Below are 24,570 nucleotides of genomic sequence, written 5' to 3'. Positions count from 1 at the left end.
ATTGTCTGTTGTGGTTGAAACATACATTCACGAAAATGAACCAAATTTGGTTGGCATATCTGTTATTGCTATAGCTATTCAGAGACAGCGCTCTGGCCAAGGGTGTCTTAGGGACTGTATAGCGCCACCTAGCGCATTGTCTGTTGTGGTTGACACACACATTCACGAAAATGAACCAAATTTGGTGGGCTTGTGCGTTATTGCTATCGATAGTCAGAGATAGAGCTCTGGCCTAGGGTGTGGCTTAGGGACTCTATAGCGCCACCTAGAGCATTGTCTGTTGTGGTTGACACGTACATTCACCCAAATGAACCAAATTTGGTGGGCATGTGTGTTAATGCTATAGTTATTCAGAGACAGAGCTCTGGCCTCGGGTGTGGCTTAGGGACTGTATAGCGCCACCTAGCGCATTGTCTGTTGTGGTTGACACACACATTCACGAAAATGAACCAAATTTGGTGGGCTTGTGCGTTATTGCTATCGATAGTCAGAGATAGAGCTCTGGCCTAGGGTGTGGCTTAGGGACTCTATAGTGCCACCTAGCATGTTGTCTGTTGTGGTTGACACATACATTCAGGAAAATTGACCAAATTTGGTGGGCATGTGTGTTGCTCATGCACATGCCCACCAACACGCACATGTTGCTTTGTTAGATTCCGAAATGTCACAGGTCTCCGCACCGCAGGTGCTCGGGCCCGCCATCGCCGCTTGCGGCTATATTTATTATTATTATTATTATTATTCTTTTTCCGTCTTACCTGTTTTTTTTTTTTCACCAACTTGGCATGCTCTAAAACTCTTGTAATTTGGCAGCCATTTGTAGAATTGCAATCGAAACTCAGAGACAGAGCTTTGGCCTAGGGTGTGGCTCAGGGACTCTATAGCGCCACCTAGCGCGGTTTCTGTTGTGTTTGACACATACATGCACGAAAATGAACCAAATTTGGTGGGCATATGTGTTGTACTAATCTGAACAACTTTTACATTTAAATGATATAGTAAATCTTAGAGGAATTTGAGTTATGATTATGATTATGATTTTTGCACATCACGTATTTTGAAACACTTCTCCTAGACGGTTTATCGAAATATGTCCTTTCAGCAGTAAAATGATCTTGAGGGGTTGCCCGAGAGGAATTGCGACCAGATTTTTGAATTTCAAAAGTATATTGAAATGGCGAAGGTTTGAATCTAGGTGTCTTATAAAAGAAACAAAAAGTTGGTGTTATAGGCAGAAAACAGTGACTAATTTGGATGAAATTTGATGGAGTATTAGTTAGTGTGTTTGTAGTGACAGTCATATACAAAGTTTTGAATTTGGTGTTGTTTGTGATTTTTAAAAGCGCATTAATGATTGTGGTGGATACAGTTTTAGCTAAAATATTTTGAAGCGAGTTGATGAATGATTATAATCATATCAAGCTATGCTGCAATTTTGATTTTAACCATGTTAACAGAAAGTGAGTTATTTTTAATTTCATATTTGCCCAATCACACAGCCCCTCCTCTCTGTCCTTCTCTGCCTCTCTCTCTGTTGCAACTAACAGACACACGCACGCACTCTGTCACCCCCCTTCTCGGGTCCTCCCTAACTAACACACACACATTGACACACGCGCGGCTTTCTAGAGACACAGATAGTCCATGGGCCAGATGAGATGTCGGTACCACTCAAGGTGGCAAAGGTTGCTTATACTTTTTGAAAACATACATGTCTGTACATTTTTGTATGATAGCCCTTCTGGAGTCACAGCTAAATTAGGGTTATCAGCTGTTAAAGTTACCCTCCCCCATTGAAAAAACACATTTTGACACAGGTGCATATCTTGCTATTGGCCTTTGTTAAGGACATATTTACATATTCTATTGTATTATGTTTGGTATCATTTTGAAGGGGACAATCTGAGCTTTCATTCAAGACCTTTTGTGAACACTTTGGACAAGTACAGCCAACCCTGTAGCTCTTCAAACTTTTAATTACACACATTTTCCTGCCATTCCGCCTAAATCATATTTTTTCTTTTAATCCTGTGGCATCAGGGAGCATCAACGATACAAAATGCAAACATTGCAATACTGGCATGACTCTAAGGATTCAGAAAATGTATCATTTGCCAATATTATCTCATTCTGAGGGGGTGATATTCAGCCTTATATCAGGCATGGCGTTTTTCGAAGAAAGCAGACCAAACAGTAAGCAGACCAAAGTCAGTAAGATTCACACTCATTTTATAAATTTTTTTAAACAATGGGAATACAGCATAATCATTTTACATTCAATTAACAACTAAGAACAACCAACAATAGATTTGACATTTGTCAGGTACTGTGAAAATATCATTGTAGGCCTACAATGGTAATAATACAAACAAAATGATATGATATTAATAAAAGATTATACTACTACTAATAATAATGATAATAATACTAATAATAATACTAAACAGCCTTCAGAACATCAACAGTACTAAAACAGGTCATCATTTTCTGAATCTGACTCCCCAAGTTCAAATGAAGAGTTCTTTTCCAAAACGCTATATCCACCATTTTTTATTTTTTTTTATTTTCATGAATTATTTTTTTTAAATAATCTCTTTACTCTCTACTCAATCAAAACAAAACAACTGCAGTTTTTATTGATATTACCTGAAATACACAATTAAATAACATGAATTATTAATGTTTTCCGAAATGGATTTATAGCATTTTGGAAAATAGCTCTTCAATATTGGCTGTGACTCCTCAGCTTTTTGGTTGCTGCAGGTCTGCAACCTACACATGTCTGTGCAGGACAGTCCATTGGATAGGCATGTGCAACCTGGCAGTTTGCATTAACGCACACACTTGCACGAGAGCATCTCCAAAACCACCTCTGGTGCAGGTGGAGAACGCATCCAGTGAATGGCCAACTTGCCATCATTGGCCATCCATCCATGCTGTGTTGGGCTTGGCACCATTGGAGATGTTTGCAGACAGCCCCTCCAGACTGCTGCTTGGTAGTTGGCCCATTCGATGTGCAGGTAAAGACGGTCTTTACATAAAGGCAGCTGGCTTGATTCAATTACTCCCTTTTTGGCACGAAACAGCTGGTGACGCAGTTCATTAATTTTACCTGTGCTGCTATTAGCTACAGTATGTACATGCAACAGGTAAACTCCTCAACTTTCCCAGTTGACTCAGATAATCACTGACTTTGAGCCTGCATTAGATGCATGCAATGCATGCAGTAGCAAACGCGTGTCAGCTTCCTTGTGCATTGAGTGCAATTCTGTTACTTCCTCACACTTCTCCTTTGTCAGCTTGTAACAAGTTTCTTCACAGGTGATGAACAGAATTTTGCCATGCAGCAATTGTCTGTACTGTGGATGTTTCCATTCTTCCACCAGAAACTTGATGAGGCTGCTCTTGTTGGAGGAACTGCAAAAGAATTTCCGCCACTGTCTCACATAGTGTCCACCTACCAAGGTCCCTATGCTGGAGAGCGGAGTCTGCGCCCTTGTTTACTTGTTCAGCATCTTTGATAGAAGTTTGACGGTAGACATTGCAAACAAAATCTAGCCTCTCACTTTGCGCACCTTCTTGCAGGACTGACATCATCGCTGACTTTGCCACCTGTGCAAAGGTTCTATTGTCGCCATTCATTTTTTGAATAAGTCTCATCCCATCGATGATGCAGGTAGATGGTGTTGGGATGTGTTCTGCTGGAGACACATTCTTTTCGAGTTCTCTAGCAAGTGCAGCTTTGTTTGTTTTTCGTAAAGTGCCATCAGCATTGGGTGAGCAAGAACATCCTTCATATTAAGATTCCTGCTTTCAAGGATCATGTGGCTGAACAGGTTTCTGTCGGCCTTCAGAACAACATCTTGACCTTTCTTTCCATGAGATCTTTTTTTGTTAATATCAGAGAATGTTTTGAGGCATTGCTTGGTCATCTTGTCAAGGAATTTCAAAGATATTGGGTCCTTTTCTAGTCTTGAATGTTAATATGAAGGATGTTCTTGCTAGAGAACTCGAAAAGAATGTGTCTCCAGCAGAACACATCCCAACACCATCTATCTGCATCATCGATGGGATGAGACTTATTCAAAAAATGAATGGCGACAATAGAACCTTTGCACAGGTGGCAAAGTCAGCAATAATGTCAGTCCTGCAAGAAGGTGCACAAAGTGAGAGGCTAGATTTTGTTTTCGATGTCTACCGTCAAACTTCCATCGAAGATGCTGAACAAGTAAACAAGGGCGCAGACTCCGCTCTCCAGCACAGGGACCTTGGTAGGTGGACACTATGTGAGACAGTGGCGGAAATTCTTTTGCAGTTCCTCCAACAAGAGCAGCCTCATCAAGTTTCTGGTGGAAGAATGGAAACATCCACAGTACAGACAATTGCTGCATGGCAAAATTCTGTTCATCACCTGTGAAGAAACGTGTTACAAGCTGACAAAGGAGAAGTGTGAGGAAGTGACAGAATTGCACTCAATGCACGAGGAAGCTGACACGCGTTTGCTACTGCATGCATTGCATGCATCTAATGCAGGCTCAAAGTCAATGATTATCAATGCTGAAGACACTGATGTCATGGTGCTTTGTCTTGCATTCCAGACAGACATCACCTGTCCTATTTATCAGAAATGTGGAACACAGAATAGCACTCATTTTGTTGACATTGCTAAACTGGTAGGCTCAATTGGATATGGCGTGTGTGATGGCCTAATTGGCCTACACGCCTTCACGGGCTGTGATACCGTCAGTGCATTTGCTGGTCAAGGCAAGTTGAAAGCCCTGAAGATGTTGAAAAAGGACACCTCATACCGAGACACCAACTGGGAAAGTCGTGGAATGTAACTGAGGATCTTTTCCAGAAAATTGAGCAGTTTACCTGTTGCATGTACATACTGTAGCTAATAGCAGCACAGGTAAAATTAATGAACTGCGTCACCAGCTGTTTCGTGCCAAAAAGGGAGTAATTGAATCAAGCCAGCTGCCTTTATGTAAAGACAGTCTTTACCTGCACATCGAATGGGCCAACTACCAAGCAGCAGTCTGGAGGGGCTGTCTGCAAACATCTCCAATGGTGCCAAGCCCAACACAGCATGGATGGATGGCCAATGATGGCAAGTTGGCCATTCACTGGATGCGTTCTCCACCTGCACCAGAGGTGGTTTTGGAGATGCTCTCGTGCAGGTGTGTGCGTTAATGCAAACTGCCAGGTTGCACATGCCTATCCAATGGACTGTCCTGCACAGACATGTGTAGGTTGCAGACCTGCAGCAACCAAAAAGCTGAGGAGTCACAGCCAATATTGAAGAGCTATTTTCCAAAATGCTATAAATCCATTTCGGAAAACATTAATAATTCATGTTATTTAATTGTGTATTTCAGGTAATATCAATAAAAACTGCAGTTGTTTTGTTTTGATTGAGTAGAGATAAATCAACTGAACATAACCCAATACAGTTCCTCTGAAATTACTTGGAAAACAACATTTAAAAAAATAATTCATGAAAATAAAAAAAAATAAAAAATGGTGGATATAGCGTTTTGGAAAAGAACTCTTCATTTGAACTTGGGGAGTCAGATTCAGAAAATGATGACCTGTTTTAGTACTGTTGATGTTCTGAAGGCTGTTTAGTATTATTATCATTATTATTAGTAGTAGTATAATCTTTTATTAATGTCATATCATTTTGTTTGTATTATTACCATTGTAGGCCTACAATGATATTTTCACAGTACCTGACAAATGTCAAATCTATTGTTGGTTGTTCCTAGTTGTTAATTGAATGTAAAATGATTATGCTGTATTCCCATTGTTTAAAAAAATGTATAAAATGAGTGTGAATCTTACTGACTTTGGTCTGCTTACTGTTTGGTCTGCTTTCTTCGAAAAACGCCATGCCTGATATAAGGCTGAATATCACCCCCTCAGAATGAGATAATATTGGCAAATGATACATTTTCTGAATCCTTAGAGTCATGCCAGTATTGCAATGTTTGCATTTTGTATCTTTGATGCTCCCTGATGCCACAGGATTAAAAGAAAAAATATGATTTAGGCGGAATGGCAGGAAAATGTGTGTAATTAAAAGTTTGAAGAGCTACAGGGTTGGCTGTACTTGTCCAAAGTGTTCACAAAAGGTCTTGAATGAAAGCTCAGATTGTCCCCTTCAAAATGATACCAAACATAATACAATAGAATATGTAAATATGTCTTTAACAAAGGCCAATAGCAAGATATGCACCTGTGTCAAAATGTGTTTTTTCAATGGGGGAGGGTAACTTTAACAGCTGATAACCCTAATTTAGCTGTGACTCCAGAAGGGCTATCATACAAAAATGTTAACTACAGACATGTATGTTTTCAAAAAGTATAAGCAACCTTTGCCACCTTGAGTGGTACCGACATCTCATCTGGCCCATGGACTAAGAGACAGACACACACACACACACACACACACACACACACACACACACACACACACACACACACACACACACACACACACACACACACACACACACACACACACACACACACACACACACACACACACACACACACACACACACACACACACACACACACACACACTTTGGGCAACCGTGGCCTACTGGTTAGGGCTTGGGGCTTGTAGCTGGAGGATTGCCGGTTCGATCCCTGACCAGTCCACAGCTGAAGTGCCCTTGAGCAAGGCACCTAACCCCTGACTGCTCCCTGAGCGCCGCTGGTTGGGCAGGCAGCTCACTGCTCTGAGTATAGTATATTAAAAAGTATACAAAAGTATATTGAAATGGCGAAGGTTTGAATCTAGGTGTCTTGTAAAAGAAACAGAAAGTTGGTGTTATAGGTAGAAAACAGTGACTAATTTGGATGAAATTTGATGGAGTATTAGTTAGTGTGTTTGTAGTGACAGTCATATGCAAAGTTTTGAATTTGGTGTTGTTTGTGTTTTTTAAAAGTGCATTAATGATTGTGGTGGACACAGTTTTAGCTAAAATATTTTGAAGCGAGTTGACGAATAATTATAATCATATCAACCTATGCTGCAATTTTGAAATTTTGACTTTAGCCATGTTCACAGTAAGTGAGTATTTAGGTTTATTTGTGTTTGCATATGTCTTATACTCCATCCATTTAGCTGAGCAGGAGTAGGTGCTCTCCCTCTCAGCTGCATGTCTCTCTCGTCCCCTGCTACTTCTCTACACAGACTCACAGACACTCTCTCACCCCTCCCCCGTCATTCTCTCTCTCTCTCACGCACGCACGCGCGCGCGCACACACACACACACAGACACACACACACACACACAGACACACACACACACACACACACACACACACACACACACACACACACACACACACACACACACACACACACACACACACACACACACACACACACCCACACCCTCCCTCTTTCCTCCCTCCCTCCTTCCCTCTGGGCAGCCGTGGCCTACTGGTTAGGGCTTGGGGCTTGTAACTGGAAGGTTGCCGGTTCAATCCCCAACCAGTCCACCACTAAAGTGCCCTTGAGCAAGGCACCTAACCCCTCACTGCTCCCCCAGCACCGCTGGTTGGGCAGGCAGCTCACTGCTCTGGGTCAGTGTGTGATTCACCTCACTGTGTGTTCACTGTGTGCTGTGTGTGTTCACTAATTTGGTTAAATTGGGTTACATGCAGAGAAATAAATTTCCCTCACGGGATCAAAAAAGTGTATATTCTATTCTATTGATCCATTTGTCTCTACCCCCTCTGTCTGTGTCTGTCTGTTATTGCTATCGATAGTCAGAGATAGAGCTCTGGCCTAGGGTGTGGCTTAGGGACTCTATAGCGCTACCTAGCATATTGTCTGTTGTGGCTGACACATACATTCAGGAAAATTGACCAAATTTGGTGGGCATGTGTGTTGCTCATGCACATGCCCACCAACACGCACATGTTGCTTTGTTAGATTCCAAAATCTCACAGGTCTCCGCACCGCTGGTGCTCGGGCCCGCCATCGCCGCTTGCGGCTATATTTTGTATTGTTATTTATTTGTATGTCGCTTTGGACAAAGGCGTCTGCTAAATAACTAACCATAACCATAGTATGTATAAAGGTATTTGAGGTATTTAACTTGAAGGCAATGTTAATGTTGACTTGAAAAATAAACATTCCAAAGTATATTTCAACTTGTATCTTCATCTTTATTTATATTGATATTGATTAACCTAGTGGAATGACACATAATTGTGTTGGATAACTGGAATTCTGAGCACACTAATGTGTAAATAGCATTTTAACACGTAACACATAACTGTGTTACAATTACACATTATTACACATCTTTGTGTCACTATATTGACACAACTTTTGTGTCAGTATACTTACACATCAACTGTGTCACCATTAACACAAGTTGTGTTGTCCCAAACAGAACTCATTGATGTGTTGAAATTCAACACATGTTGTGGTGTTTTTAACACATTCATGTTTAGAGTGCACCTCTTTAATTCAGCTGTCTGGATTAAGCCTTAAAATACTGTAAACAAAGTAGCATAGTTGGCTATCATATCGTCTAGCCTACTACTGGTTGGACTGTTCAGTTTCCCCACGTGTAGGACTATTTTGAAGGTTTCAAGGTAGGCTGATATTTTTTCTCTTGGGACAGGCCCTTTTAGTTGGAAAACATACATTCTAAGAATTAGAGGAGCCTCGATGAAGGGTTGAACAGCAAAAGAAGCCTCCATGAAGGGTTTCCCTGTAATGACCAGTACCGGCGTTGGAACCTCTGGATCCTAGCAACCAAATAAATAAATAAATAAATAAATAAATACATACATACATACATACATACATACATACATACATACATAGATAAATGCATACATTAACACATACAAACGACAATGAGATGTTACAAATGGGAAATCAATAACAAGCAACAAACATAATTTTGGCTAATTGACAAACCTTACCTTTCTATTGATCACATAAAGTGCTTTGGGGTTCTCTCTGAACAGGTATGGAAGGAGCAAGGTGCCCAGGATGACTTGCAGACCTTTTGTTTAAAAGAGAAATAGAAATTCAAAATATATTAGAGAAAGAACTTTCCCACATTGCCATTCATTCACTAGTGCTTGCATGTAGTGTATTGTTGTATGTTTTACATTTGCAAATGTAAAATTGAATTATATTTAAGAATGACTCATAAGATTAACTTAGATGACATGGCACATGCATTTAATATAATAGAGAGGATACCCTGAACTCTCACCTCTGTGACACTCCTCATGTTGCATTGATTTGGCCTCCTCATACATGCAAAAGAGGTCCTGTCCAGTAGCTCGCCGCTGACATTCCTCTATGACCTTCTTGGCGATTTGACCCATTCCTGTCATGATGCTGCGGTCTATGTCAACATCTAGCTGGCTTTGTGATTCTGTGAGGAGCTGTAATCACACACACACACACACACACACACACACACACACACACACACACACACACACAGATAGACAGAGAGAGACAGCCACAGAGAGAGAGAAAACAAATATTAAATACTATGTGAGATACATTTGATTTTAGAGCTGATGAGGGAATAGTTAGTTATAGTACTTACTATAACTGGGAATCTTAGCCCAGGATATTCTTCAAGGGCCTCCATAGTTGAATGAGTTTGCCAGTATTTTCTCCTCTCTACTCGTGTGCGGATCATTTTGTCTTGCAGGATGGATAGATTGGGATGTTTCTTAAGGCATTCGGCCCGCATTTTTTTCCTGGTGACACCTGAGGCTGGCTGCATCCTCTCCTTGCACGCTGGCTGCATCCTCTCCTTGCACATTGGCTGTCTGATTACTCGGTCCAGTCTGCAAATGATAAAAAAAACATGTTTAATGCAAAGTACGATTGGTTCTGAGAGGTCCTATGCAAGGAGAACGGCTGCTTAGAAGCAATATTGGACTCATGACGATCCTGGATGTTAAAGTGTAAGTCTGGCGTAAATTGACCCATAGTCCTGTTGTATAAGTCAAGGCAAGTCAAGTCAACTTTATTTATATAGCGCATTTCATACACAGAGGTCATTCAGTGTGCTTTACATAAACAAAAGCAAACAGGAATAGTTGATAAAAGCATAGAAGGGCAATAAGCTCACCACATGCAGCTTAAAGCAGACCCATGGGGGAGATGGCCAGTCACACACTTCTTCCACAGATTTGTTCATTCTGAAATGAATGAAAGGTAAAGAAAAGGTCAGATTTCTACACCCCTTTGATTCTATAATTCACTTTGCAAATAAATCCATTTTGATAAAAAAAAAGGTTTAAAATCTAAAAGGATTCCTAGTGGCGACAACACTGCGCAACACTAGTCCAATGTAACAACATGATAACAATGTTTCCATTTAGCTGCTAACGTTACTGTCAACTAGCAGAGGCAGCAGACTGTACGAACTACTGTGGCGACATTGCTAGCTGGTGCTGGCATCAAGGGGGCAGCGAACGTTCTGAGAGTGTAGACAGTATGGCGGCCGCCATGCTAAGAAGAAGACCGTGGCTAGCTGGCCATTCCATTGAATCCTATGGCGTAAGCGCCACTTTGACATCAAATTACGTTAGAGCTGAAGCGTTTTAAGCCTTTATATGAACATTTTCTATTGTCGGGGTACATACTACATTGTGAAATTGACATAATAATCTCGTAACTGTCTTATCGGCTGAGTAATTAACGTTTTTCCGAAGTCAATGCTAAAGTGTTAAAGGCGCATGCGTCCAGCGAGAGTAAAGCGTTGCCATAGGTCAGACTCGGTTAGACTACGTGCCTACGTCACATGTACGACACCTGAGCCTGCGCAGGAGACAAGAAGACCTAAAAAAAAACGTTGAGATTTGCTTCCTCGGTCTCTGCTGCCGTCTACGTGATAGCTCTGTCCATATCTTTTACTGTCTATGGCTGGCATCCCAAGTATCAAACAAACTGTGGTGTCATTTTCAATGACAGCTTTAAACATATCTTTAGTCAAACGGGAAAAATAGGAGAATATAGTAGCCTAGGCTAAATGTATGTGTGTGTATTATGACTGACGTTAACTAAACTAGCATTCAGGGAACGATTAGCTAGCTATGATAAGTGATAACCAAAACCGATTTAGCAGCTGGACTATGGGAATATAAATGTCGACGCTGACTACCCCGGACATGTTGTCACTAGACATTTCTAGGTCTAAAATTAATTGACAGATATAAAAGTTAATGTTTACCAGTATAGACTCGCTAACGTTAATGTTACCCACCTTTGAGTTGTTCGTTGAATGGAAAGTCGTTGGAAAGTCCGTCACGGCAGTTCAAAATGTTCCACGCTCGCGGACAAACAATGGCCATGCAGGTTCCTCAAAGAACCCCAAAGATGGGAAGGTTCCTGGAGAATCCCCAAAGTGCCTCGAATTACCTCTAATTCTTAGAGACGATGAGTCAATTTGAATGCAATTGTTTTAATCAAATATGTGTACCATGATGCTAACCGGATTTAGCCTAACGTTAACAATAATTAGCTAGTCGTATTCTATGCGTTATTGCTTTCACGATTGTGAATGTTTTATTTGGATTGTGCATGTCAAGGGGCGGGTGTCCATTGAGCGCGCACGAGACGGAGGAGAGAGAGAGGGAGAGGGAGAGGGAGAGAAAGCGGGCCAAGGAGAGGGGGGGGGGGGGGGGGGGTATTTCTATTCTTTTGTTAAATTGCCCACCTAGCTTACAACGAAAACTTGCTAAAGAAATGTAGGCTATAGGCTACTTTCACCCGAGCAGCGTCAGGTGCACCACTGCGACCTATAATTTTTTTCAGTTGCACCAGAGGGTTAAAGCGGATCTTTTGGTTGCACTCTTAAAAAGTTTGGGAGCTGGAGCCCTGAATTTCGTCATCAACATGCATACCGCGATAGTGCAATATAACTGAAATCTCTATCGCAGGCCAGTTTTATATCGTTTATATCGCATATCGTTTATAGGCTACCGCCCATTACCTAGCCTAGTCCTGCTATATCTTCAAAAAGGAAGGGCGCTGATTCGCTGGGAGCTGTATTGAGTTAGGCATACAACTGAAATCTCAGTTGAGTAGTTTTGCTAGTTTTACCTTCTGTACACAGTTTGCAATGCTCAACCATATACTTATTATCTATTGTTGCAGTGTATTGGCACTAGGCCTTTAACTAATAACTTAGAGGAATCAAGTTTAAGCTGCATGGGCTCAACTTGCCAAAATGGGCCTACATTCATATGCTATGAATATTTTTGCATTTGCAAATGTTTGCATTTTTACATTTGCATAGGATTATTTTCCAAAATGATTTTTCCTTGATATGAAGGCTGCCACACGATCAGATAAGATCTAGAAAATAGCCCCTAGGCCTTAAGTTACAGTAACAAGGCACAGGTCTGAAAGGAACATTACTGGTATAACTTGCCACAGAGAGGAACATAGAGTGTGAGTGTGTGTGTGTGTGTGTGTGTGTGTGTGTGTGTGTGTGTGTGTGTGTGTGTGTGTGTGTGTGTGTGTGTGTGTGTGTGTGTGTGTGTGTGTGTGTGTGTGGAAAAACTAAACAGAGGAGGGTTGCCTGCAACAGGTTCTCTATGGGAGGGGAGTAGGTGTAGATAGCCTGCATTGGCATCCTTTGGGTCTTATCAATCCCCTATGGGATAAATACTATATCCTGTCACATGTTTAAGATATGTTGTGTATAATATTGTTGAATACACTGTATGTTATGTGATGTAGTGCTTTGGAGACCAAGACGAAGTATACGCTATATTCTCCCACCACTCACCATTCATGCTCAGGTAAGTGTGAGTTATCAGTAATGACACTTTCGTGATTCACAAAAAAATACTCATGATGGTTCAAAATGTATCCAATATTTTGTAAAATATTCAAGATTATTCAAAATATGCAAGTTTGATCGTTGTTAATTAAGGAAGGATATTATGGCATTCATTTAGCAAATTATGCAAGGAAAAACATTTAGATATTACAGTAATTACTGCCATATCACATAGTCCATCCTAGGGCATGGAACTCGGCTTCATCCAAAGATTACAATGGCACCTCATTTATGAAAAGCAGCTGTCACTCATTATAAGTTAGTACGTCATTATAGTACGTCATGGGAGAATCACTTGTTTTTTTTATGAGGAGAGCATAAGTTTCGATTCTTCGAAAATGCTTTAGTGAATTCCTAATGAAAGGCGTGTCAGGACTGTTTCAGTCAGTCCTGCTATATCTTCAAATAGGAAGGGTGCTTTTAGTTACTGAGAATCGCTGGGAGCCTATCGAGTTAGGCATATAAGACAATAGCGTGTTCTGACATCTCAGGTGAGTAGTTTTGCTAGTTTTACCTTCTGTAATTCATACACTCACACAGTTTGCAATGCTCAACCTCCATATACTTATTATCTATTGTTGCAGTGTATTGGCACTAGACCTTTAACTAATAACTTACAGGAATCAAGTTTAAGCTGATGGGCTCAACTTGCCAAAAGACATTCATATGTTATGAATATTTTTGCATTTGTACACATTTTTGCATTTTTACATTTGTATATAGGATTATTTTCCAAATGTGCATTTAGCCTCTTAACCCTGCAAATGCATAATGTTTAATATTGGAACTCAAATGATTTTTCCTTGATATGAAGGCTGTCATACGACCAGATACTGTAAGATCTAAAAGTAAAGTGAATTGTCATTGAAATTAGCCTCTAGGCCTTAAGTTACAGTAACAAGGCACAGGTCTGAAAGGAACAAGTATTACTGGTATAACTTGTTGCCACAGAGAGGAACATAGTGAGTGTGTGTGTGTGTGTGTGTGTGTGTGTGTGTGTGTGTGTGTGTGTGTGTGTGTGTGTGTGTGTGTGTGTGTGTGTGTGTGTGTGTGTGTGTGTGTGTGTGTGTGTGTGTGTGTGTGTGTGTGTGTGCGCGCGTGCGTGCGTGCATGCGTGTGTGTATTGCTAAACATGGTTACTAAAATCTGTTGCAAAGAAACAAGGCACAGGTCTGAAAGGAACAAGTATTACTGGTATAACTTGCCACAGAGAGGAACATAGGGAGTATGTGTGTGTGTGTGTGTGTGTGTGTGTGTGTGTGTGTGTGTGTAAAAACTTAACAGAGGAGAGTTGCCTGCAACAGGTTCTCTATGGGAGGGGAGTAGGTGTAGATAGCCTACACAGGCATCCTTTGGGTCTTATCAATCCCCTATGGGATAAATACTGTCACATGTATAAGATATGTTGTGTATAATATTGTTGAATACACTGTATGTTTTGTGATGTAGTGCTTTGGAGCCCAAGACGAAGTACACGCTATCTTATATTCTCCCACCGCTCACCATTCATGCTCAGGTAAGTGTGAGTTATCAGTAATGACACTTTCGTGATTCACAAAAAAATACTCATGATTGTTCAAAATGTATCCAGTATTTTGTAAAATATTCAAGATTATTCAAAATATGCAAGTTTGATCGTTGTTAATTAAGGAAGGATATTATGGCATTCATTTAACAAATTATGCAAGGAAAAACATTTAGATATTACAGTAATTACTGCCATATCACATAGTCCATCCTAGGGCATGGAACTCGGCTTCATCCAAAGATTACAATGGCACCTCATTTATGAAAAGCAGCTGTCACTCATTATAAGTTAGTACGTCATTATAGTACGTCATGGGAGAATCACTTGTTTTTTTATGAGGAGAGCATAAGTTTCGATTCTTCGAAAATGCTTTAGTGAATTCCTAATGAAAGGCGTGTCAGGACTGTTTCGGTCAGTCCTGCTATATCTTCAAAAAGGAAGGGTGCTTTTAGTTACTGAGAATCGCTGGGAGCCTATCGAGTTATAACCTGACTTTCGCCAGATCCTGTAGTTCGCTGTCTGCTTCACACAAGGATCTGGGACTTCTCGATAGGAGATGTATTTCTGAAGGCGGGTCCTTGTAAAACATCCTCGACATGTGATTTGATAAACCACTTGCCTGTTATCTTGAATGACGTGCTAGGCTTCTTCAAGCTCTTGCCAAACCCGGTCGGAAGAAGAGTAAAAACATCCTTGCCACCAGTAAATGTCTTCAAAACTATTCTCTGTTAATCTTTTATAGAATGAATACGTGATAGATTCGACAAAATGGTTGAAATAGCAGAATCAATGTCAGCACAAGACTCCTCGCTGCGTGCCGCCATTGTTATTTGAATCAAACACTCGCTTCGGCGCTCCTGATTGGTTGCTCATTTTTTGAGCACTGGCACAGGGGTTTGGATTGCCCTCGCGTCCAGACCCTTGTGTGGAGCTCAGCGAAACGCCTCTGGTGGAGCATGGCGGAACTACAAGGGTCTGGCGAGAGTCAGGCTAATCGAGTTAGGCATACAAGACAATAGCGTGTTCTGACATCTCAGGTGAGTAGTTTTGCTAGTTTTACCTTCTGTAATTCATACACTCACACAGTTTGCAATGCTCAACCTCCATATACTTATTATCTATTGTTGCAGTGTATTGGCACTAGACCTTTAACTAATAACTTACAGGAATCAAGTTTAAGCTGATGGGCTCAACTTGCCAAAAGACATTCATATGTTATGAATATTTTTGCATTTGTACACATTTTTGCATTTTTACATTTGCATAGGATTATTTTCCAAATGTGCATTTAGCCTCTTAACCCTGCAAATGCATAATGTTTAATATTGGAACTCAAATGATTTTTCCTTGATATGAAGGCTGTCATACGACCAGATACTGTAAGATCTAAAAGTAAAGTGAATTGTCATTGAAAATAGCCTCTAGGCCTTAAGTTACAGTAACAAGGCACAGGTCTGAAAGGAACAAGTATTACTGGTATAACTTGTTGCCACAGAGAGGAACATAGTGAGTGTGTGTGTGTGTGTGTGTGTGTGTGCGCGTGCGTGCGTGCGTGCGTGCATGCGTGTGTGTATTGCCAAACATGGTTACTAAAATCTGTTGCAAAGAAACAAGGCACAGGTCTGAAAGGAACAAGTATTACTGGTATAACTTGCCACAGAGAGGAACATAGGGAGTGTGTGTGTGTGTGTGTGTGTGTGTGTGTGTGTGTGTGTGTGTGTGTGTGTGTGTGTGTGTGTGTGTGTGTGTGTGTGTGTGTGTGTGTGTGTGTGTGTGTGTGTGTGTGGAAAAACTTAACAGAGGAGAGTTGCCTGCAACAGGTTCTCTATGGGAGGGGTAGGTGTAGATATAGCCTGCACAGGCATCCTTTGGGTCTTATCAATCCCCTATGGGATAAATACTGTCACATGTATAAGATATGTTGTGTATAATATTGTTGAATACAATGTATGTTTTGTGATGTAGTGCTTTGGAGCCCAAGACGAAGTATACGCTATCTTATATTCTCCCACCGCTCACCATTCATGCTCAGGTAAGTGTGAGTTATCAGTAATGACACTTTCGTGATTCACAAAAAAATACTCATGATTGTTCAAAATGTATCCAGTATTTTGTAAAATATTCAAGATTATTCAAAATATGCAAGTTTGATCGTTGTTAATTAAGGAAGGATACATGGCATTCATTTAACAAATTATGCAAGGATAAACATTTAGATATTACAGTAATTACTGCCATATCACATAATCCATCCTAGGGTATGGAACTCGGCTTCATCCAAAGATTACAATGGCACCTCATTTATGAAAATTGAACATACGGGTCACAAATTACATGCACACACCCTCACAGACACAGACAGCCCAGCCCAGCCTAGCCTGTAGTCAAAAGCAGCTGTCACTCATTATAAGTTAGTACGTCATTATAGTACGTCATGGGAGAATCACTTTTTTGTTTTTTTATGAGGAGAGCATAAGTTTCGATTCTTCGAAAATGCTTTAGTGAATTCCTAATGAAAGGCGTGTCAGGACTGTTTCGGTCAGTCCTGCTATATCTTCAAAAAGGAAGGGTGCTTTTAGTTACTGAGAATCGCTGGGAGCCTATCGAGTTAGGCATACAAGACAATAGCGTGTTCTGACATCTCAGGTGAGTAGTTTTGCTAGTTTTACCTTCTGTAATTCATACACTCACACAGTTTGCAATGCTCAACCTCCATATACTTATTATCTATTGTTGCAGTGTATTGGCACTAGACCTTTAACTAATAACTTACAGGAATCAAGTTTAAGCTGATGGGCTCAACTTGCCAAAAGACATTCATATGTTATGAATATTTTTGCATTTGTACACATTTTTGCATTTTTACATTTGCATATAGGATTATTTTCCAAATGTGCATTTAGCCTCTTAACCCTGCAAATGCATAATGTTTAATATTGGAACTCAAATGATTTTTCCTTGATATGAAGGCTGTCATACGACAAGATAAGATCTAAAAGTAAAGTGAATTGTCATTGAAAATAGCCTCTAGGCCTTAAGTTACAGTAACAAGGCACAGGTCTGAAAGGAACAAGTATTACTGGTATAACTTGTTGCCACAGAGAGGAACATAGTGAGTGTGTGTGTGTGTGTGTGTGTGTGTGTGTGTGTGTGTGTGTGTGTGTGTGTGTGTGTGTGTCTGTGCGTGTGTGCGTGCGTGCGTGCGTGTGTGCGTGTGTGTATTGCTAAACATGGTTACTAAAATCTGTTGCAAAGAAACATGGCACAGGTCTGAAAGGAACAAGTATTACTGGTATAACTTGCCACAGAGAGGAACATAGGGAGTGTGTGTGTGTGTGTGTGTGTGTGTGTGTGTGTGTGTGTGTGTGTGTGTGTGTGTCTGTGCGTGCGTGCGTGCGTGCGTGTGTGCGTGTGTGTATTGCTAAACATGGTTACTAAAATCTGTTGCAAAGAAACAAGGCACAGGTCTGAAAGGAACAAGTATTACTGGTATAACTTGCCACAGAGAGGAACATAGGGAGTGTGTGTGTGTGTGTGTGTGTGTCTGTGTGTGTGTGTGTGTGTGTGTGTGTGTGTATTGCTAAACATGGTTACTAAAATCTGTTGCAAAGAAAATGATAAAGAATAAATTATGGTTATCAGATGTATTGTTTTACAGTTAGTTGCATCTTACTGTAGCTCATTTTACTTACTGCTGTTATTTTTGTTCTGACATTACATCCTTAACGTTTTTTTCATTCATGTAATGATAATAAGTTAAATCGCCTATGAGGAATCACTGAGGACAAGACTCTTGACTGTAACTTCTCAGGGCTGAAAACGGATGGTCTGTGGCGTTAAGTTTATTTTTTGAAACATTACAATTTTTTCCAAATTGCTAACACACTAAAATGACATTCATAGCACAATTATTCAAACTGACACACAGAGAGCAACACATCCTCTCGAGTCTCCAAATGTCTAAACACATTTTCAGCTTTACATACATTTTGCAATGCAAAATGGCACTTTTTGCATGCACTGAACACGGTTTTCTGCATAAGACACAAAAATCTGACATAAAGTCACATGTTTGCAGTTTCAAAACAATGCCATCCAAGATAATACACATGAGCTAATTGACCAATACGTGTGCCACCTTACCAACCACCTCAATGCTTACAGTAATTTATACCACTTCCATCAGGAAGTAAGCACTATGAAAAGACCACAGGTAAGGTAAGGCAAGGCAACTTTATTTATATAGCACATTTTGTCCAGCAGGGCAACCCAATGTGCATTACAAAGATAAAAACAATACAGTAAAAACATTGAACAACGAGCACCTTTTTTACAACAAAAATGGATGACATTGCAGGGAGAGAGAAGAGGAAGAGGGAGAGTGAGAATGAGAGGGGAAGGGAGAGTCCAATATAAATATACTTGCTGTGCATATGTTGCATTGACTTGTTTGGTGAAACAAAAAAGTTTGAACAGCATGCATCTGTATCTGCAAATATGTATGTGCACATAAAGAACTTTCTACAATTTAAGCTATTTTAGTATAATGGCAAAGCATACTAAAGAGAAGAGTGTTTTTCATTATGACCAACAGTGTTTATTTGGTTAGGCAAAAACCTTGTGAAAGAATGATGTGTGTGCCATGTGGTGCAAAAGTTTGATTTTGGTAATGTTATATGCAGTTTTGGTTGCAGTGCTTCATTTTGCTAGGTAGATTGAGGTATTTCGCAATTTGAGGTGTGGTTTTGTGAATTGTGTGTGAATTTTCAAAATTGTGTGCGAGTTTTCAAAATTGTGTTTTAGCAATTGGAAAAAACTGTAAAAGGTGTGGCCAGTCCACATTCGCTAATTTAATGGTGTGACTGTGATCAAATGTCGGGTGCTTGGTGCAATAAGTTGTTCATATATTTCTTAGTCTATTTCAGTCACTTGATGCAAAAGACGAGGATTCCGACTCCTGTGTGAATGAACTGCTCTTGTTCAACATCTAACAAGTTGTGCTTGACGCAGAAAATGCTCCATGTCCTGTGTGAATAAAATGGACATCTAATTTTTGCCAGCTTACAATTGATGCTCACTGACAGGGCCAGCCAAACAATGTCCCTGCACACTGCTTTATCTACTTCCTAGTCCCAACCCCGCCCTATATTACCAAAGTGGAAAACTAAGCAGAGGAGGGTTGCCTGCAACAGGTTCTCCATGGGGGGGAGGTGTAGATAGCCTGCACTGGCATCCTATGGGTCTTATCAATCCCCTATGGGATAAATACTATATCCTGTCACATGTATAAGATATGTTGTGTATAATATTGTTGAATACACTGTATGTTATGTGATGTAGTGCTTTGGAGCCCAAGACGAAGTATGCGCTATCTTATATTCTCCCACCGCTCACCATTCATGCTCAGGTAAGTGTGAGTTATCAGTAATGACACTTTCGTGATTCACAAAAAAATACTCATGATTGTTCAAAATGTATCCAATATTTTGTAAAATATTCAAGATTATTCAACATACCGGTATGCAAGTTTGATCGTTGTCAATTAAGGAAGGATATTATGGCATTCATTTAACAAGTTATGCAAGGAAAAACATATGACATTTAGATATTAATTACTGCCATATCATATGTAAATGGTAAGCAGGCACTTAGCATTTGTGTGAACACCCCTCCTAGGTTCTGAAAAGGGTCCTTGATGAAGACTAACAGTATATTGGAAATTAGGATGACCTCCTAGCAACTGTTTGGATTATTGTGTTCTACAGAATGGGCAAGTATACAGCAGGGCATTTTACATGTTTTTATTTAGGCCTTATGTACTGTATAGTGGTTGTTTGACAAAAACTACAGTCAGAAAGGGCTACAACCAACCAACAATTATTTATAATGGTTTACTGTGTTGATAAATTCTATTTGATTGGTTGGAAATCATAAAAATCATGTCTTCCACTATTTCCCAAAGCTGCTGATAAGTGTTTCCCAAACTTTGTCAGACTAATGAGGACCACATATAGGCCTAATAATAATAATAATAATAATAATAATAATAAATATAGCCGCAAGCGGCGATGGCGGGCCCGAGCACCTGCGGTGCGGAGACCTGTGAAATTTCGGAATCTAACAAAGCAACATGTGCGTGTTGGTGGGCATGTGCATGAGCAACACACATGCCCACCAAATTCGGTCAAGTTTCCTGAATGTATGTGTCAGCCACAACAGACAACATGCTAGGTAGCGCTATAGAGTCCCTAAGCCACACCCTAGGCCAGAGCTCTATCTCTGACTATCGATAGCAATAATGCACAAGCCCACCAAATTTGGTTCATTTTCGTGAATGCGTGTGTCAACCACAACAGACAATGCACTAGGTGGCGCTATACAGTCCCTAAGACAACCTTGGCCAGAGCGCTGTCTCTGAATAGCTATAGCAATAACACACATGCCCACCAAATTTGGTTCATTTTCCTGAATGTATGCGTCAACAACAACACACAATCTGCTAGGTGGCGCTATAGTCCCTAAGCCACACCCTAGGCCAGAGCTCTGTTTCTGACTAGCGGCAGTAATAACAAAGAAGCTCACCAAATTTGATTCATTTTCGTGAATGTATGTCAACCACAACAGGTAACACACTAGGTGGCGCTATAGAGTCCCTAAGCCACACCCTCGGCCAGAGCTCTGTCTCTGAATAGCTATGACAAAACACATGCCCACCAAATTTGGTTCATTTTTGTGAATGCACTGTACGTGTCAACCACAACAGACAATGCGCTAGATGGCGTTATTGAGTCCTTAAGCCACACCCTCAGCCAGAGCTCTGTCTTTCACTAGCAAAAACAATAACACACGAGCCCACCAAATTTGCTTAATTGTCGTGAATGTTTGTGTCAACCACAACAGACAATGCGCTAGGTGGCGCTATAGAGTCCTTAAGCCACACCCTAGGCCAGAGCTCTGTCTCTGACTAGCAAAAGCAATAACACACGAGCCCACCAAATTTGGTTAATTTTCGTGAATGTTTGTGTCAACCACAACAGACAATGCGCTAGGTGGCACTATAGAGTCCTTAAGCCACACCCTAGGCCAAAATTTAGTTTGGTCTTGATATGTGAAAGCCTTGCAGAGATATAGGTTCACTTCCTGTGTGGCGGCTTCGCCGCCAATTTGGATTGGCTGTTACAGGCGAGCACTTCCGTCAATTGTTCCATAAAGCAAGGCAATAATAAATCATGGTCTAAAGATGGTGTTTGCAAATTTTGGTGAGAATCGGATGAAATTTGTGACCTGTGAGACTTTTTAACCGTTTTTGACCTTGTCCTGCTGGTGGCGCTACAGCGTTTGTGAAAAAGTATTGTTAATTGGTGGGTGGGGCCATACCTTTTGCCTTAATACACTCAGCAAGTTTCAGCTTGATAGGTCTAAGCATTTTAGAGTTATTTGCATTAATGTTGTTGAGAGATTGATGAGTTTGACCTGTTGGTGGCGCTAGAGGTTTGAGGTTAAAGGAGTCCTAGAATTCAAAACCACATTCACCTTGATCCTGTTGAATTTAGGCTGCGAGCAGTGTCCAAAGGACAACACCAAAGACTTTACCGCGTCCCCCGCCTGCTTTCGTATGCAAATTGGGAAATAGAAACAGCCGTGTTGAAATGCTCCAATCTGAACAGAGCTCAGATAACACGTAATAGGCGCCCATCCCCCTTTAGATACACCCCTCTCATTTGCATACCTTCGATTAATAATTCTTGTTAAACTGCTCTTAGGATGCTAGTATCTAGATATGTGGTCTATGGCAGAGACGTTGTAATGCTAGCGTTATTACAGCTAACTTTGGAGAGTTACTATACTAAGAAATGTACTGATAAAACTTACCAATCTAACACATTCATTCTGTTGGGGAATCTGCTGCACTTCATTTTCGTCAGAACCTTTTTCTGACTCGGTTTATACATGTACGGCTGTATTCCTTATTTAAATCCATTGTTGATAGCTTTATCAAAGACTTTGGCTTTACCAGCAGTAAACGTAGTTTCACTTTGCTCTAGCTTCAGACCGGTGGATTGAGCCAATCAACTTTCAGGACATATCGGCCAATAGACCAATCAGCGCGCATCTCATTTGAATATTCATGAACTTGCTGAGTGGGCGGGAAAAACAAACTGTTTCATTGCAAGGCTTATTTATGACCTTGTATTAGGCGATCTAGCAGTGCTCCTGGGGCGTTTTCAGCCCCACAAATTTACATATGACATTATTTAGGCTCAAAGATCAATTTGTAATGGTCAAAAAATGCGTTCTATGACTCCTTTAAGAGTCTATAAGTTGGTGAAAGTTCTTAGAATTGTGAGTAGAATAAGTGTGCCAAATTTCACAACTTTTCACCAGTCGGTTCTATGGGCTGCCATTGACTCCCATGGCAGACGAATAATAATAATAATAATAATAATAATAATAATAAGAAAACCAACAAACACAATGGGGTCCTCGCAGCTTCGCTGCTTGGCCCCCAATAATAAATATAGCCGCAAGCGGCGATGGCGGGCCCGAGCACCTGCGGTGCGGACCCGTGACATTTGCCGATCTAACAAAGCAACACGTACTTGTTGATGGGCATGTGCATGAGCAACACACATGCCCACCAAATTTGGTAAATTTTCATCAATGTATGTGTCAACCACAACAGAAAACAAGCTAGGTGGCGCTATAGAGTCCCAAAGCCACACCCAAGGCCAGAGCTCTGTCTCTGACTAGTGGCAGCAATAACACACAAGCGTACCTAATTGTTGTGTATGTGTCAACAATAATAGACAATGTGCTAGGTGGCGCTATAGAGTCCCTAAGCCTCACCCTAGGCCAGAGCTCTATCCCTGACAAGCAGTAGCAATAGCACACATGCCCACCAAATGTGGTTCATTTTCGTGAATGTGTCAACCATAATAGACAATGTCCTAGGTGGCGCTATAGAGTCCCTAAGCCACACCCTAGGCCAGAGCTCTATCCCTGACTAGCGGTAGCAATAACACACATGCCCACCAAATGTGGTTCATTTTCGTGAATGTATCAACCACAACAGACAATGCTCTAGGTGGCACTATAGGGTCCCTAAGCCACACCCTAGGCCAGAGCTCTGTTTCTGACTTGCGGCAGTAATAACACACAAGCTCACCAAATTTGATTCATTTTCGTGAATGTATATATCAACCACAACAGGCAACACACTAGGTGGCGTTATAGAGTCCCTAAGCCACACCCTCGGCCAGAGCTCTGTCTCTGAATAGCTATAGCAAAACATGTGCCCACCAAATTTGGTTCATTTCGTGAATGTACGTGTCAACCACAACAGACAATGCGCTAGGTGGCGCAATGGAGTCCCTAAGCCACACCCGAGGCCAGAGCTCTGTCTTTATCTAGCGGCAGCAATAACACTCAAGCCCATCAAATGTGGTTCATTTTTGTGAATGTTTGTGTCAACCACAACAAACAATGCTCTAGGTGGCGCTATAGAGTCCCTAAGTCAGACCTTTGGCCAGAGCTCTGTCTCTGACTAGCAATAGGAATAACACACAAGCCCATCAAATTTGGTTAATTTTCGTGAATGTACGTGTCAACCACAACAGGCAATGTGCTAGGTGGCGCTATAGAGTCCCTAAGCCACACCCGAGGCCAAAGCTCTGTCTCTGACTACCGATAGCAATAACACACAAGTCCACCAAATTTGGTTCATTTTCGTGAATGTATGTGTCAACCACAACAGACAACGCACTAGGTGGCGCTATAGAGTCCCTATGCCACACCCTAGGCCAAAGCTCTGTCTCTGACTAGCCATAGCAATAACACACAAGTCCACCAAATTTGGTTCATTTTCGGGAATGTTTGTGTCAACCACAACAGATAACGTGCTGCTAGGTGGCGCTATAGAGTCCCAAAGCCACACCTTAGGCCAAAGCTCTGTCTCTGACTAGCCATAGCAATAACACACAAGTACACCAAATTTGGTTCATTTTCGGGAATGTTTGTGTCAACCACAACAGATAACGTGCTGCTAGGTGGCGCTATAGAGTCCCTAAGCCACACCCTAGGCCAAAGCTCTGTCTCTGACTAGCCATAGCAATAACACACAAGTCCACCAAATTTGGTTCATTTTCATGAATGTTTGTGTCAACCACAACAGATAACGTGCTGCTA

General features: G+C 41.0%; 1 protein-coding gene, 1 long non-coding RNA gene and 1 pseudogene across 8 annotated transcripts in view; 2 read left to right on the top strand and 1 right to left on the bottom strand.

Annotated features, from left to right (window-relative positions):
• The window catches only part of LOC134098370 (cytochrome P450 2K1-like), a 298,065-nt pseudogene that overhangs the window by 96,188 nt on the left and 177,307 nt on the right, over window positions 1–24,570 (top strand).
• Window positions 8,744–9,343, bottom strand: LOC134097917 (uncharacterized). Its single transcript, XR_009940967.1, has 3 exons — window positions 9,258–9,343; window positions 8,959–9,041; window positions 8,744–8,778 (listed from the first exon to the last, which is right to left on the bottom strand). It is a non-coding gene; the product is annotated as an uncharacterized LOC134097917 (long non-coding RNA).
• Window positions 12,795–24,570, top strand: part of LOC134098103 (sterile alpha motif domain-containing protein 9-like) — a 52,219-nt gene continuing 40,443 nt past the window's right edge. Inside the window, exons 1-5 of one of the 7 annotated variants that reach the window (XM_062551050.1) lie at window positions 13,252–13,348; window positions 14,307–14,373; window positions 16,351–16,417; window positions 19,726–19,792; window positions 20,062–20,155. In XM_062551050.1, the coding sequence (XP_062407034.1) occupies window positions 20,152–20,155 (4 nt within the window). In that variant the 5' untranslated portion in view covers window positions 13,252–13,348; window positions 14,307–14,373; window positions 16,351–16,417; window positions 19,726–19,792; window positions 20,062–20,151. The other 6 variants (XM_062551052.1, XM_062551051.1, XM_062551055.1 and 3 more) reach the window with 6 other exon arrangements.

The sequence above is a fragment of the Sardina pilchardus genome, chromosome 12 (assembly GCF_963854185.1).
Source record: "Sardina pilchardus chromosome 12, fSarPil1.1, whole genome shotgun sequence".
NCBI classification, from domain to species: Eukaryota; Metazoa; Chordata; class Actinopteri; order Clupeiformes; family Clupeidae; genus Sardina; species Sardina pilchardus.
This window is presented reverse-complemented; position numbering and strand designations above follow the sequence as displayed.